The 17,282-nt window shown below is 39.3% G+C and overlaps 1 protein-coding gene across 5 annotated transcripts in view; it reads left to right on the forward strand.

Moving 5' to 3' along the window:
- The first annotated feature begins 2,607 nt into the window (after positions 1-2,607).
- Positions 2,608-17,282, forward strand: part of LOC138155179 (caspase-1-like) — an 18,242-nt gene continuing 3,567 nt past the window's right edge. Inside the window, exons 1-8 of one of the 5 annotated variants that reach the window (XM_069080241.1) lie at positions 2,639-2,709; positions 2,890-2,926; positions 8,290-8,440; positions 8,708-8,987; positions 11,008-11,052; positions 15,120-15,211; positions 15,649-15,822; positions 16,215-16,449. In XM_069080241.1, coding sequence (XP_068936342.1) covers positions 8,747-8,987; positions 11,008-11,052; positions 15,120-15,211; positions 15,649-15,822; positions 16,215-16,449 — 787 coding nt within the window. In that variant the 5' untranslated portion in view covers positions 2,639-2,709; positions 2,890-2,926; positions 8,290-8,440; positions 8,708-8,746. Of the gene's footprint in view, positions 2,710-2,729; positions 2,927-8,289; positions 8,441-8,707; positions 8,988-11,007; positions 11,053-15,119; positions 15,212-15,648; positions 15,823-16,214; positions 16,450-17,282 lie in introns of those variants that run through there. The other 4 variants (XM_069080242.1, XM_069080245.1, XM_069080243.1 and 1 more) reach the window with 4 other exon arrangements.

Here is a 17,282-nt window from a genome sequence, read left to right on the forward strand (position 1 = left end):
CTAATTGGACTTTTAAAACCCTTCTTGAGCTCTTCTAAAAATTTTTATTTTGGTTTGAGAACAGTTCATATTCCTCTTTCAAGCTTTGGTTGTAGGTTTATTAACCATGTTGTCCTCTCCTGAATTTGTGTTTTGATCTTCCCAGTCAGCAAGATACCTCTCTATAATCACTGTTTTACTTGGATGCTTCTTGATCATGTTGTTTTGCCTTTTTTCTGGCTTTTAAATTTGATATCTGTTTCTGGGGACCACTGGGCAGTGTACTAGACTTCTTGTGCTGGGAGCTATGGACCAGGTTACTTGTTTTTTTGTGTTGGGGCCTCAGATCAGCACCTGAGGTTGTAGGTTGTAGTGGTCTGGTAGTTTACCTGGTGCTAGGCTGGAGCTGGAGGTTTTGGCTAGTGTCTGATGGTCTTGGTGCTTGCCTGCTCCTTCACCCTTGGGCTCAGGATCTCCCACTGGTCCACTGAATTAGGGCTTATCTCCCATTCTGTACTGATCCCTTCAGTCACAGTAAGAAGGACCTTTTCTGTTAATCTCTCTGGCCTACAGAATTAAAATAATGCTCTAACACATCTTTCAGCTGGCTCTTCTATTACAGGTTTTTAGGGCAATAGTGTCCGGGTTTTTCAAAATCTATAAATGAGGGTGTGAGCAACTTACTGCTTACTCCACCATCTTGGCTCCTTGGGTCCATATATTATTTAATTAGATATTCAAAACAACCTTGTGAAGTAGGAATTATTTTACACATACAGAGATGCTGTTTTGGGATTTGGACAATTTTATTTGAAGAGAGGCACAGGAACATGGATACTTCTGAAAGAAACTCCAAGAAAACAGTCCCTTAAAAAAGTAATTCAGGAGAAATTGTTCAGTCATTTTCAAAATATTGAGCTCCTTAAGTACCTGTGAGAAAATATTCCTTGGAGAAAAAAAATTACTTGCAGAACACAAAATTGAACTATATTTTTCTCTTGTTTACCAATAACTAATTTGCATATTATGAAAACTTCAAGTGTGGTAGCTGAAAAATCCTAAAAACTAGAATGTTTTGAAAACAATGGGACAATTGTATATTCCCTACTTGTGATACCTATTTCTGATAGAAATACAAATTTTCTCTTCTCATCCTAAGATAGAAGTGAGTCATTTTATACAAGGAGATGTCATCTTTGAGGTAAATGTCATCAATTGAAAAAGCAAAATACAGAACAGAAGTAGAGACGCATCTAGAAAAAAGACATGTTGCTTGAAAGGAAAGGAGCCCAACCTAGTCCAGTGAGTTAAACAGCTAATAGAAAAGAAGCCACACTGAAAATTAAGATAAGAGCTTAAACACTGTATTTTTCTCATGTTGAACTGACTGGAGGAAGACAGGAATTGCTTCTGCTGATGGGAAGTTGGCTGATGAGAGAAAAGACTGTTCGCAAGAGCTGATATGGGAAAAGAGAATTTTCTACTGCTGAAAAGAGCTGAAAAGAAACTTCCTTTCTTTGAACTTTACAACCACCTATGACTTTGGGGCAGGAGGTTGTTCAGAATCCAGTCAAGATAACATATGTAAATAGGTCCTTAGACCTTAGAGGAACTGTATTTGGCTAAAAGAGCATTATTGCCTTACATATTTCTTCTCTTGAGGTTCTCTTAGGGCTTTAACAATGACCCTGCCTTGCTTACCCCAGCCTTCTTTTATTGTGACACTTTCTAAGATCTTCATGCACACTACAGATACTATCTTAATGTTAAGTTTAGCAGGTCATCATTTAATTTAGGGTCCTGTATAGAGCACTGAATTTGGAGTGTGTACAGATTGTCTCTGTCAGTACCTGGCTGATTTTGAGCAAGTAATTTCCCCTTTGTGTGCTTGTTTTCTCACTGAAAAAGTATAATGAGGAAACTGGACTAGATGACCTCTCATTTCCATTCCAACACCAAACTTTATTATCCTCTGGTTCATTTTGGAGTCTGTCCCAAATCTGTGGCCTGTGCTGCCACTCCATTGTGAAAAAATTAACTTCAAGGTGTTCAATATATAGGGGTCAGTGTGTCTGTTCCCTGTGATGGAGTCATCCCCGCACCTCTTCTCTCTGTCTCTCTCTTTGTCTCTCTGTCTCTGTCTCTCTCTGTCTCTGTCTCTCTGTCTCTGTCTCTCTGTCTCTCTCTCTGTCTCTCTCTCTCTGTCTCTCTCTCTGTCTCTCTCTCTGTCTCTCTCTCTCTGTCTCTCTGTCTCTGTCTCTCTGTCTCTGTCTCTCTCTCTGTCTCTGTCTCTCTCTCTCTCTGTCTCTCTCTGTCTCTCTGTCTGTCTCTGTCTCTGTCTGTCTGTCTGTCTGTCTGTCTCTCTCTCTCTCTTTTTCTGTCTCTCTGTCTGTTCCTTCCTCCCTCCCCCCCCCTTCTTGTTGCAGTGAAAAAGAAGGGACTCTCCTCCAATCCCTTCATTTTACAGAAGAAGAAATTAAGGCTCAGAGACAATAAATGTCTTAACCTAAGGTCACACATGTAGGCAAACACATTTCAAAAAGGGGAAAGGGTAAGCATGCAAGATTCCAAACACAGAACTTTAGTTCTTTTCACAATGCTTTCTTGGCAGAGTGCCCAAGTTATTTTGCAATATACACACCAAGCTTCCTGACAAATAAAGGAAGATGTATAGTTTCACTTTCAACACAGTTTTTCCAAATCAAGAAGTGAGGTGGAAGGAGCACGCTGGTGAGTGAGGGTATTTTTTTTTTTAATCAGGTCGATTTGGGAGTGAGTAATGGAAAGAAACTTTTAGAAAGCAAGCTCTGTCTTCCAGAGCACACAGCATGGTAGACCAAAGGTGGAGTAAATAGAAAATTGTTGTCTAGAAATGGTATGTAACCTTATACCATCCCTGGATTGCCTTAGGTTGGAGCTTCTGTAACTCCCTGGGCTCTCAGTTGAGGTAAGAGATACTCTGATTTATTTTTTTTTTTAATTCATCTGTCTGTTTTCCAGTATCATATATTAATGAAACAGGGAGGATCTGATTCTTGACTCTTGCTGCCTTGATTTTCAATTATAGTTCCATTTGCATTCTCAAATGATCCCAGCTCTGTTGTAAAAAAAAAAAAATATGGTCTAGGTAGTGTGGTCAGTATAAGCAAGTGATCCCTGCCTATTGAAATTTTCCCCAGGGACCACCAGTTCTTCAGTGCAGAGCTTGGCTTTAAGGAATCAAACTTTCCAGTCATCTATTTTTAGATCTTCAGATGGGAATATATGCAGGAATTCTCAGGCACTGGAATATAGATTGAGTGGAGAATGTTCCTAAAAAGCAAAAACAAAGAATTGATACAGGGCCTGACAGACCTTCCTTTCCCATTCCCTTTCTCTTTCCCTTCCCCTCCCTCTTCCCCTGCTCTTACTTCCTCTCCCTCCCTCCCTTTTCTCCTTCTGTTTACATAGAGTAACATACCCTTACCTTCAGTGCTCTGCCCAAAGGAATGTAAATTTTGGTCACTGAAATCTCACAAAATATCTTGGGGTTTACAGGCTAGATTTCTTTCTTAAGCACCTTAAACCTAAATCATTCTGGCTCTCTTTGATTGGTCAACAGTAGGTCCCAGTCCAAGCCATACTTGGTCATTGTTTGGGCCCTGATGGTTCAGAGTGAATTTAAATAGTAGTTGTTTTAGTTTTGGCCAGAGACCCTGAGAGTCTTCCCCTCCCAGATTCTTTCTCTGTCTCTGTCTCTGTCTCTCTTCCCTAATTAAAAAAGACCATTCTTTGCATCTTTTCTTACCTAGCCTTAGTCACTGCATCCCTGTTTCCTCAGTCAAACTGAGATGGGGGGGGGGGGGACAAAAAAAAAAAAACCTTAACTTAAAAAAGATCTAGGTTTCTCACTACATCTGGGGCTATATCTAGTCATCCTGATTTATATCTTGCCACGGGACCCAGATGGCTCTGGAAGAAAAAATGAGGCTGGTGACTTTGCAAAGCCCTCCTTGACTTAAATCTAATGCATTTGCAAGTCATGGTATCACCTTCCTGATGTCTTGCTCATCTTCAAGAATGAGGGACAAACAACAACATTAACTTATCCTTATTCCCCATGTTCCAGCCTTCCCCCCTCCACTTTTGACACAAAGTAAAACAAAGCCTCTGTAAAAAAAAAATATTCATGGTCAAAGAAAACAAATTCCCACATTTGACCTAACATACATTTTGGTTCTGAATTTTATGGTTATAAATGGGCTATGAGTCTGATATCCTTCCCATAAAACAGTCAGGAAATGAATGGCTCCTACAGAAATTATCATTTCTCATTTGATTGTTTTTCTTCAGGATGTTCTGATGTAAACTCACTTCTGTTTGTCTTCAGGATCTCCTCCCTATTATCTGTAGCAGTGAGAACATAAAAACTATGGATCTCAATTTTAATTTATTTGGTGATGAAGGAATGAAGCTGCTGTGTGAGGCCTTGGAAAAGTGGAACTATAAACTGCAAACACTGAGTTCAGTGCCCCAAGTTTCCTTTCTGAAATAATTCCTAGGCTTCAGAGCCAAAAAAAAAAGGTAGAGCAAATGGCAGGTGAAAAAATTTTATTTATTCTTTTCAATTAATTAAAAAAAACCTCACCTTGTTGACTTGTCACTATTATTCCTCCCTCTCCCCTTCCCCCTGCCAAATTGTAAGGAAAAAGAAAACTCTTGTAACAAATACGCATGATCAAGCAAAAAAATAAAATAAAATTCCCTTTTTAACATAGTCCAAAGATATGTGACTCAATCTGTACCAAATTCATTACCTCTCTGAATTTCATCATGAGTTTTCTGGAACTGTGGTGGGTTATGGATTCATAATTGATGGTGAAATGTGGTACTTAACAGTTGCTTTGATTTGCATTTCCCTAATCAATAGTGGTTTAGAACATTTTTTCAAATGACTATACATAGCTTTAATTTCATCCTCTAATAACTACCTGTTCATATCCTTTGACCATTTATGGACTGAGGAATGACTTGTATTCTTAGAAATTTGACTCAGTTCTCACAAGGCCTTTATCAGAGACACTGGTTGTAAAATTGTTTCCCAGCTTTCTACTTCTCTTCTAATCTTTGTTGCATAGGCTTTGTGCAAAAAGAAATAAATGTAATGTAATCAAAATCATCCATTTTGCATTGGATAATGTTCTCTATCTCTTGTTTGGTCAGAAATTCACCCTTTTCATTTTTGATACTGGTAATTTGATTTTCTTCTTTCTTTCTTTTTAAAATCAAATTAACTAAAGTGTTATCTTTTTTATTTTTTTTTCATAAAACAATCTCAGTTTTATTTATTTGTTCAAAAGTTTTCTTAATCTTAATTTTATTAATCTCTCCTTTAATTTTCAGAATTTCTAATTTGGTATTTAATTGGGGATTTTTAAATTTGATCTTTTCTTATTTTTTTAAATTGTATACTCAATTAATTACCTTCCCAATTAGTTGAATGCCCAATCCTTCTTTCAGGGTGCTGATTTTTTCCCCTGAACTAGGTAAATGATATATGTTTGATTAAAGTAAGATTGTTAACCCTTTTTGAGTTGCTTTCCTTCAGAAAAGTACCTGTGCTAGCAGCCATCCTGGGTATGCTATGTTGCTTGCTGCTACAAGACCATGATGCCAGAACACTTGGTTCATATATGTTTAGTATTTATATACTTCATTGTCTATGGTACCTATATTTTCCTCTCTTATATCTTTAAATTAATGTATTTTTGCTTTTGCTTTGTCTGAGATAAGAATTGCTACTCTTGCTTTTTTTTATTTCAGCTAAAACATAATATATTCTCCTCCAGCCTTTTACCTTTACTCCATCTGTATCTCTGCTTCAAATATGTTTCTTGTAAACAGTATATTGTAGAATTATGTTTTTTAATCCACTCTCTCATTCACTTCTGTTTTATGGGAGAGTTCATCCTGTTCCCATTCACAGTTATGATTACTGAGCCTTTCCATCCTATTTCGCCTCTTGTTTATACTTTTCTCTGTCCTTTTTCCCTTTTCCTCCTCATCAGTATTTTGCTTTTTTCTACCACCTCCCTCATTCTGCCCTCCCTTCTACCAGGCCCCTTACCTTTTCTTTCCCCTTTCCACTACTACTTCCTATAGAGTAGGATAGATTTCTGTACCCAATTAAATGTGTATGTTATTCCAGCTTTGAGCCAAATCCAATGTGAGTAAGGCTCAAACAGTGCTCACTCCTTTTCCCCCTTTAGAGGTAACTTTTTTCTCTCTATTCCCCCCCCCACACTTAATAGTATTATAGTATTTTATTTCTTCTTCTTTTTTTTTTTTGCTTTTTGGAGGGCAATTGGGGTTAAGTGACTTGCCCAAGGTCAAAGGCTAGTTTTTGTGTTAAGTGTCTAAGGCCAGATCCGAACCCAGGTCCTCCTGACTCCAGGGCCGGTGCTCTATTGTTAAACCATTTTGAGTTGTTTTCCTTTAGAAAAGCAGATCTGAGAACCTGTGTTGGCAGCCATCCTGGGGATGCTAAGGCTCTTGCTGCAATAAATTAGGAGTGCATATGTGTGTGTGTGCATGAGACACCTGTGTGTACACATATACATCTAAACATATATGTATATACATACATATAAACATAAAGATATACACATACACACATACCTATACATACATGCATTTATTTACACTCATATCAATAACCATAGTCACATATAGACATATATGTTTATGTGCATCTATGTAAGATCATACTATATTTATTCTCTTTTTCTCTGAGGGTGGATAACTTCTTCCTTCCTAAGTCCCTTTCCATATTTTTCAAGTCCACCAACTCATCATTTGCTACACCACAGCAATATTCCCACCTTATGATATCTAGTTGTTTTAAACCGTCCAAATAAGTGTTGATAACTATGGCTGACACAATGTACAGTTTCTCTACTCTTTTCTTTTGATTACATCTATTTTAGCCTTAACTTTGTCAGACATCATGATCACCACCCCTGCTCCTTTTCCCCTAACAAATTCTATTCCTGATCTTTATTTTATGTGAGTGCATATCTCTTAGTTCCTTCCCTCATCCTCTCCCCTCTCCCTATCCCTTAAATAAAGTTGTTTCTGGCACACTTGCTTCTAAGACATACAGTATTCTTTTCCTCAAGACCAGGCTTTAAGGGGTTTTAAGGGCCAAACACAGGGACTTATATTTCATCCTAGAGGCAAAAAGAGGCAAAAGACACAGACAGACCTGTTTTAGGAAAATCATTGGTAGCAGCAATGGGGAGGGCAGATTAGAGAAGCAAAGAATTTGAGGTGTAGAAATGAATTAGGAGGTTATTTATCCATGTGAGCAGGAGGGCATTGAGAGACCAAATTAGGGTGGTAGTTGTAGCAATACAGAACAGGAGATAGATGTGAGCCCCTCTGTGGAGGTAGAAACATCAAGATATGGCAACTGACTGCATATGTGAACTGAGGGAAAAACACAATAAGAATTTACCAACTCTGCATTCTGTTTTGAGTATACATAATTTTCCCATCCTCCTCAAGGAAAGCCTCAACCCCTTCTTTGATCGTTTTCTTCCAATATTGCCTAAACAAACAAATGAACAATAGCAACTTTATGGTCCTTAGATATCACAAAAGGGAGAAGAGTTCCTGCCTTTCTAATTTTCCCTGTTCATTCTGAAGACCCCAAGTACTGCCAATGTGGGGTTGCTAGGTGGCAGTGGATAGGGTGCTGAACCTGGAGTCAGGTTCAAATATGACCTCATACTAGCTGTGTGACCCTGGGTAAATCACTCAACTCTGTTTGCCTCAGATGCCTCATCTGTAAGATGAGCTGAAGAAGAAGACAAACCATTTCAGTATCTTTGCCAAGAAAAATCCATATGAAGTCACAAAGAGTCGGAGACGACTGAACAACTGCATTAGACATAATTTCTTGTTCCATAAGCAACTCCTGAATGTTAAATACTGAGGATTCAAAACTCAGCACAAAGGCTATGTCCTACCTAGTGCTAGAAATGTTTGTTATAGCCATAGGGAAGAGTACAAAATTAGGGTACCCATTATCAGAGAGGAGATAGGGTGATCTATATTTCAGGAAAGAATTAATCATTGGATCACAGATGCAGAGCTGAAAGGGAGGGGGAGGAAAGAACCAATTATTAAGTACCTTGAAATTCAATTCAATTAGCTTTTTTCCAAGTCTCTACTTTATGGCAGGCGTTGGGTAATGCTTTACAAATATTTTCTGTGATAAGGCAAGTCTCTCAGAGGCCATTTAGTCAAATTTCTGTCCTGCACTTACAGAAAAGGAAACTGAAGGCTATGGAGGTTACGTGACTTGTCTAAGGCGATATTGGCAATAACTGTCATAGAAGGAATTTAAATCCAGCACCTCTGATTCCAAGTCACTAGATCTTCATAGTCTGGAGGCGCGGCTGGAGGAAAGAAAACGCATGTATGTGGGTTGGGGTAGGGTGTGTCTTGCAGGCTTCATCCACCAGTCTCATCACCAGGGCCTTAGGCCCAGACCTGGTGCTGGGAGGGGTCCAGGCCCTTAAGAGTTAACAGTCAAAAAAAAAGAAGCCTTGTCCCTGAGCCCATTCAGACTCCTCTTCACTTCCCCTTTAAGTAGGGTGTAGCACAAAGTCTACAGGGGCGTGGCCTAGACCCGCTGAAGCTGCTAGCTGTGGACCACTTCACTTGCACTTTATTTTCTCTCTAGGCCCGCTTGGTCTGAGGCAGGACAGCGGACTGAGCTGAGATGGCCGACACTGTCCGCTGCCGCCTGCTTCAGCACTTGCAATACCTGACTTCGGGGGAACTGAAGAAATTCAAGTTTTACTTGGTGAACGAAATCCCCCGGGGCTCCTTGGAAGAGGCCGATTGCACAAAAGTGGCGGATCTCCTGGTCAGTTCCCTTGGGCAGCAAGAGGCTTGGGAGAAAACTCTGAGCATCTGGAAGGCGATGGGCTTGAGGGAGTTGTGGGAGCAAGCCCAGAAGGGTAAGGCCCGCCTGAGGGCTGGGGCTTCCCTCTCCCGCTTGCACAATCCCTCGCCACCTCCTACCCCATCCCCAGTTTCCTTTCCTTCTTTGCTCCTTCCCTCCATCCTCCCTTCCTTTTCTTTCTTTCCTCCCTTTTTCCTTCTTTAGAATCCTCTTCTAGGTCTTTTCTCAAACCAAAATTACTTATATTGACTTTGCAAAGATTTTGTGTTTACAAGTAGTTCCCCCCTAAAGAATGTAAGTTTTCTTCAGAGCAGGCGCTATTCATTTTCATGTTTGTATCCCCAGCACCTAGCCCAGTGTTTGACTTGACAAAGGTACTTAATTAATGCTCTTCGAATAATTTCTGATATTTGACTTTAGAAAAAGAGGATCCCATTGGGATACATGACATAGGGCTGAGAAAGAGAGGGAGTGTCATTTCTATGCTTTTTCCTGACAATCATCATGGGAGGAGTGAGTTCATTTACTGTTTCCTAACACTGGAGAGGAAGAACATCTGGGCAATGAGTAGAGTTTGCTGGTGACAAGAGAATGTTCAGAAGGCCCCAGAAGGAATTGAAGAGAAAGGGAGATGGTAGATCTGGAGTTAATGGAGGAGATTTCATCTGTGATGTCAGCTGGGGAAAGGAAAAAAAGGAAATGGGAACCCGTGAAAAAAGGAGAAGATGAAAGATTGGGTCAGGCTTTGATCAAATATTGTCTTTAAGCAGGAGGAAAAAGTTCCGGGAAGAGAGTATTTAGACTACTGAATTTAAGACAATTCCCTGAAGTCTGTGCTGAGTCAGGAGCAAGTTTTTGTCTTTTTTTTTATAATGAGTGTGAAATAACCAGAAGTCAATCAGATGGCAAGTACACCATCAGGGATAAGAAAGAGTTTTGTTCTGTTAAACAAGCTTTTGTTGTTGAGTCTTGACTCTTCATAATCCCCTTTGTGGTTTTCTTGGCAAAGATGCTAAAGTGCTTTGCCATTTTCTTCACCTCATTTTACAGAGGTGGAATTGAGGCAAACAGTATTAAGTGACTCGTCTTAAGTCACACAGCTAGTAAGTGTCTGAGGCCAGATTTGAACTCAGGAAGATGAGTCTTACTGACTTCAGGTCCAGTGCTCTATCCATTGTGTCAGCTAGCTACCCCAAATCTTAATGGATCATTATCAAACAATCACCTGATAGAGTTCGGGGCTGGCTCATTTGCATCTAGGATTTGATTTTCAGGTACCATGGATTAGGGAGGAAAGAAGAAACAGGAACTAGCAAGGATTGTCATTTAAAGTTCTAAAGTAAAGACAATGAGGTAGGATCTTTGAAACAGTGGTGTGATATTTGGGACCACATCTCTCAGAGTTTCTCAAACTAGTTTAACTTTGCCAGGAAACAGAAGTCTACACTGCAACCTCTCTGTGCACTTAAAACTTCCTCTAAGAGCCCTGGGGTGCGTTGAACAGTTTTGCCCACTTAACATCTGTCTCCAGTTTGAACACCTGAAGTCAGTCATTAGAAAAATGAAAACTCCCCTTGTATTCACTTGGAGTTCAAAAACAAGAAGCAATAAGATAACAACATTAAAGTCGAGCTTCTACTCAGCTGGAGCCGAAAGGGCCTTAGATTCTTTCCTTTCATCTACCTGGGCAATGCAGAAGATTTTCCCACTTCCTTGTGAACTAGATAAAATTCTTCAGGAAGTCTTCTTTAATCCATCAGCCTGCAGAGATCCCTCTCTCCTCTTGAACTCCTGGTTATCTACATACCTTTAGTATAGCAGTGCCTGGCACATAGTCAATGCTTAATAAATTCTTATTGCTTAATTGATTCACTATTTCATATAGTTAACCTTTCAAAACTTACAAATTATATTATTGAGTTTGTGTTTCTGAGACCAAACACATTTCATTCCAATTCCTCGGGGCCCAAACTCCTTAATGCTGTCCTGCACCTCCCTTCCTTCTTTCAGCTCCCAACTATCTACTTAAGCAACTGTTAAGGTCTCTCATTATCTTCTGATTTTCTTCCCTACAGAGAATCTTGGATTAGTTCCTGCTCCAATTCTTCCAGCCTCCTCAGGTCAGTAACCACTGTCAATGTAGAAGTCTAGGCTCAATTGGTTGTTGTTTTGTTAATCTACATCCTGGACCTCAGATTGTCTATTAATGTGGTCCCATCAGTAAAATGTAAGAGGATGTACTACAGGAACCTGGACCACTTCATCAACCATTGAGTAAATTAAAGGCCTGTGGCTTATAGAAGATAATATACTTCCTAGAAGGGCAAGATGAAAAAATATTGGCAGTGCTATTACTTAGTAACAGGGTAAAATGGTCAGACCTCTACTATATTGATGCTAGAGGTAATAGAGAATTGCTGAAGTTTGTTGATGAGGAAAATGACATGATGAGATCTATACTTTTGTAATGTCACTTTTCTAGTAGTATGGTAGATGGAAAGGAGAAAGATTAAAGATGAGATGCTAATAATTAGGAGACTGATGTAACAGTACAGGAAAGAGGCAGTGTATTCTCCAATTCAGGGACACTGGCCTAGCTTTTTCCAGGAATAAGACGTTCCATCTCTAGCCTCTTGGCATTTTCTCTGGCTATCCTCCATGCTTAGAATGCTTTTCCCTCATCATCTCTTCCTACTGGTTTCCCTGGCTTGCTTTAAGTCCCAACTAAAATACCATCTTTTACACTCAGATTTTCCTCACACCTTTTAATGCTAGTGCCTAATTAGTCTCCTAATTATTTTCTATTTAGCTTGTACGTAGCTCATTTGTACATATTGGTTTGCTAATTTCCCCAACTAGATTGTGAGTTCTGTGAGGGAAAGGACTGTCTTTTGCCTCTTTTCTGTCCTTAACATGTTTCCTGACATATATTAGACATTTAATAAATGTTTATTAGATGATTAATAAATATTCTTATACATATATGCTTACTTTAACATGGACATACAGCACACACTTATTATACATAAGCCCTGACATACATGAAAATATATATTGACATCCATATATACAAGTTCTCACATGGGCTCCCAGAAAGTCATTCCAAGTTCTAGGTACTCTGTGGTTCATACTGTTTTCCAAACTATAGCTCTTGAATCCTCCATTATTAGTGTGATTACTTTTACTAATCATCAAAATTATGCACTTAGTTTAAATCAAACTCACTCAAAGAAGTAAGGTTGAATAGAAGCATCAAAAGCATGGCCCTCAGGCTGCATGCAGCCCACAACACTCCTGAGTATAGCTGGAAGCAGATTAAAATGATACTGGAAAACATTTAAATAAGTAAATTAAAATATACTAAAATATAGATGATATTATATTTTTAAATTAAATCATAGAGATCCTTATGTACAGATTAGTAGCCCCATTTCTATTTGAGTTGAACATCACTAATGGGGAGGAACTAATTGTCCTACAAATACACACCCTCAGTCAGAATAGAAGAAATGCCTAAGAATTGTATATGGGATATATACACACGGGGACACATTTGATCAGAGCACATGTATTGAGGATAGTCAACATTACTAATACTGAGACCTGCCTGTGTCTTCTGGAGGTGTCATTGATAGATGTAGTACTATTCTCTGCCAAATCTTCTTCCCATTGAGTGCCATGTCTCCAGGGCACCTTAGTGAATGGCATAGTTCCACTTTAGCTAACCTTTCAACTAACTTTCTGGCTACCTAATACAGTTTGGCCACCTAATAAAGCATCTAAGTGGCACAGTGGATAGGGTCCCAGAGGAGAAGAGAGTCACTAGATGGGAGAGATCTTCTGCCTTCTAGTAGTCTTTTCCCTGGGCTACCTCTGATAGTCAAAGGCAGGACTGAACCCAGAGCTCTCCTGACTCCATGTCTAGGACTGCCTTTCTAGTGTTCCTTTTCTCTTCTATTTCATTATGCCTCACCACCAAGGGAAGAAAATATAGGACAAAATTCAAAGGCACAAGTAGTGAAACAGTAAACACAAAAATAATAAGAACATGAGGCAATACACAGAATCTACACTTTGTCTAGTCTGTAAAAATATCATCAATACAGATAGGACCAGTTTATGTCACCCTTCTCTCTGGCTTAGCAACCATTGCAATGAAGTCAGGTTCTGAAACTCCCTGGGAAGTTGGGGGTGAGGAAGGGGGGGCAGGAGAAGATTTTGGAGGTGAGAGATAAGCCCACCTTACAAGTCCTTGAAACCTTGAACTCAGACTATAATAATACAAACTCTCAGAGGCAATAAAAAAAATGGGTGTTTTTGCTTTTTTTAACCCCTCTTTCTCTTCTGGGCCTCAGAGAATTGCTGCTTCATGATTGGTCATGAACCATGGTTGCTCCATAGAAAGGGCTTGGTTCTCATTTCTTATTTTCTAGTTTCCCTGTGGGATTTGTAGTTACTTCTATTTACCCTTGTGTTCTACATCAAGGGCTAAGGACTTTGTGTCTTAAGTCAAGAGAAGACAAATCTCAATCTCACAAAGAAGTCCAGGCTGTGGACTTGTGACTTGTCTCCTTTGACTCCTATGGAAATCTATAGAAAGCTGCAAGACAGGAGGACTTCTAGGGGAGGGTGGTAGACAATTCTTATTCACAACACCTGGAACACCAAGAGTGGGTGAGTCACCTAGGACAATAACATTGTGTGTGACCCCCAAAAGCCATGATTTGGCCATATCAGTTTGCCATAACTCTCCATAGCATACCTATTTTCTTCCTACACGTTATTTTCTTCCTCAGGAATCATTCTTTTCCTTTGGCCAAAGGCTCAGCTCATTTTCCTCTCTCCTAATCAATCACAAACTATAATTCTCCCTATTGACTCTCTCTCCAGCTCCTGCTGATATCTCCCTTATTCTTATATCTACCTTGATACTACTTACCCCCAATTCTGCTCCAGATCTACCTTCACCTTCTACTGTGCTCTTGGGAATGTCTATTCTATTATTAACATCTTTTTTCTTTTCTTTTTTCACTCCTTCCATCTTCTGGTACTCACTGAGATCAGCCTCCATTCTGATGACAGTGATTGCCAGAATGGCACTGGTTGTGGGGTCAGGGAGAGAGAATATTCCTTGCTTTCCCTTACCACTTGCAGTTGCTATCTTTGCAGCAATAACTTAGAAACCTGAAAGAAGGTTGAGAAAAATTGCTGATGTTCTGCTTATTACAATATATTATGACCTTTTTCTCAACCCTCACACTTTTCAAACTCTCTTCTCCTTTGTTTTTCATGACACTATTCTTTATGTATTATCCTTCTACCTTTCTGATCTCAATCTCCTTTAATGGATCTTCATCCAATTCAATCTCTAATGGTGGGTGTCACCCAAGCCTTTTCCTGTATCCCATTTTTCTTTTATCTCTATTGATTATAGTATCAGTTTTCCTGGACTAAATTATCATTTCTATACTGTTGATTCTCAGACCTTTATAACCAACCCTACTTTTTTTTTTAACCAACTTCTCTTTTGTGAATACCAGTCCCACTTCTCTACCTGCCTATTTGCAATTTCTATCAATAAATCATCCTTTAGGCATCTCAAACTAAAAATATCTAAAACAGAATTCTTTATATTTCTTCCCATACTCTCCCTTCTTTTGAACTCTCCTATTTTATTGAAAGTACCACAATCTTCCCAGTCATCCAGGTTTGAAAGTTTGGTATATTCCTTTACTGCACATTCTTACTCACCCCAAGTGTCCAAATCACTTGTCAATTCTTATTATTTTTGTCTTTACAACATTTCTCATATACATTATTTTATCCTCATTTACAAAGCCAAAACTCTAGCTCAAGTTCTCATACCCTCTCACTTGGACTATTGCAGGTGCCTTCTACTTGGTCTGTCTGCTTTTAGTCTCTTCCCCCCTCCTATTCATTCTTCACAGGGATGTCAAAGCTCCTTGAAGAAATGTAATACTATTGGGGTTATTTCTTTTCTTTATATCCCCAGTGCTTAACAAAATACTTGTCTCAAAGAATGCACTTAATATATGCTTTTAGATTGATTGAATTTATGAAAACAGAAACCTCTGAGACCTTTTACTAGACACAAGAGAATCATAGCATGTAGTAGGAATTCTCATGCAAGAAATATCACTATCACAATGTGTTTTCTATTTTGTAGCTCCTCAGGCAATCCAGGCCACTGCCACAGATACACTCAAGCTTTGCTCCCATGAAGACTTCCAAAAGCTAAGGAAGGAGATGGCAGGACAGGTGTTATGTATGCTTTTTTCACTGGGGTAAAGGGGAGAAAGAATTGGTAATTACACAAATATGTGATGCTCTGGTGGGAAGAGGATCATTTCTATGTTTTCCTTAATAATTGTGAGACATAAAAGAGCAAGATCTTTTCAGTTCTCACACTAGATTTCTTGATGCTTTTTTTTTCCAGTTGTTAAGCAAAGTTCACATTGTGGTCTAAGACCTTTCAATGAACTCCAGTACCCCACCATGGATTTCTGATTTTTGATACTTTTCTTCTTCTATTCCCTATGTCCAATACCATCTCTATTTAAGAGAGTGTTTGCATGATGCATCCCATAAAGGTTGGGGAAGAAGGATACTCTATTCTCATCTGAGCTTCTTGTCTTTGTCTTTGAATTAGAAGTGGCTGGGGAAGACTCATTCACATTTCTATTTACCCCCTACAGATATACCCAGTGATGGAGAAAGAAGTCCGCACACGTCGGGCTCTTATCATCTGTAACACAAAGTTTGACTTTCTCTCTGAGCGGAAAGGGGCTGAATATGACATCAAAGGCATGCGTGAGCTTCTTGAGGGCCTGGGTTACAGGGTAGATGTTGAAGAGGACCTCACAGCTTCGGTAAGCACAGAGGCAAGCCCTTTCCTGCTACAAAGGTGATAGAAAATCTCTATGCCAGGCAATGCTGAAATTTCATTCCAAGGGCCAAGAGAACTTAGATTTGTCCCTAGAGAATTCAGCATCATTTAACACACCATTTCACAACAAGAAGGTACTAAATCTTTACTGTGGATGGGCTTTTGTGGACTTGATGAGACAACTCTCATCCCCTGACTCTTCCCTAAAGATACTGATTTTGGAATGTTTATGTGCTTCCTTTAAAATATAACTTGAACCCTCCTTTTATTTCAGATCATCCGTTTTGCCCCAGCTACAGCTGCTCCCCTGAATGTATACATTACCAGTCTCTTTGACTATACATTCTGGGTCAGCCAATCTAAACTTTCTCTTAGGCAATGGAGTCAGCCCTGCAGCAGTTTGCCGCCTGCCCAGAGCACAGGACTTCTGATAGTACTTTTTTGGTGCTCATGTCTCATGGTGTGCCAGGTGGCATCTGTGGGAAGGATTACACAAAGACATCCCCCCATAGTCTACCTGTTGACAGGATCTTCCAAATTTTCAACACTTCCAACTGTCCCAGTTTGAAGGACAAGCCCAAGATCATCATCCTTCAGGCTTGCCGAGGGGGTGAGTATGGATTGGGATTAATCCAGAGTATAATCATTACAGACTCTTCATCTTCTTTAAGATAATCGACACATCTCAATTATTATGGGCTGCAACCAGGATGAAAAAATATGCAATGTCACCAACATATATACTTTCTTATGGGAATTCCTTGAGTGGCCTGGTGCTCATCCTTGTAACTGGTTTGGTGAATTAGGAAGAATTTGCCTTGATTATGTGAAATGTCCCCAGGTATCATTCCTTGGGAATGAATCTCATCCATTCTGTTACCTTGGCAATCTAAGAGATGGGTGGCTTAATGGAGAGAGTAGTGGACCTGGATTTAGGAAGTCTTTGTTTTAAATTAAGATAGATGAATTTGGCATAAGAGGACCTAGATTCAAAACAACCTCTATATAATGCCATCTTATTCAGGAAATAGTTGTAACTTCTAAGGCAGAGTTGAGTTTACTCTTGTAGTAACAGGGAAAGAGTTCTGACTGGAGTCAAAGGACTTGGGTCTAAATCCTGCCTCTGATACTGTGTGACTGTGGGCAAGTCACATAAACTTTCTAAGTCCTAGTTACTTTCAATTTTAAAATAAATGTGTTGGACTAAACTGTCTCTGAGTTCCTATAGATCCAGCCTTTGACACTGATTAGACAGGTGATCATGTTAGTCTCTTAAAATCTCAATGCTACAGTTTCTTATTCTATAAAATTGGAGAGATATAGCACCTGATGTGGACTTCAATGAGGTAATATATGTAAAATATTTTATAATGCTTAAAGTGTCGTAGAAATGTTAGTGTGTGTGTGTGTGTGTGTGTGTGTGTGTGTGTGTGTGTGTGTGTG

This window comes from Petaurus breviceps, unplaced genomic scaffold, assembly GCF_028583685.1.
Source record: "Petaurus breviceps papuanus isolate PSGF00001 unplaced genomic scaffold, PetGlider_PUasm1.0 91133, whole genome shotgun sequence".
Taxonomy (NCBI): domain Eukaryota; kingdom Metazoa; phylum Chordata; class Mammalia; order Diprotodontia; family Petauridae; genus Petaurus; species Petaurus breviceps.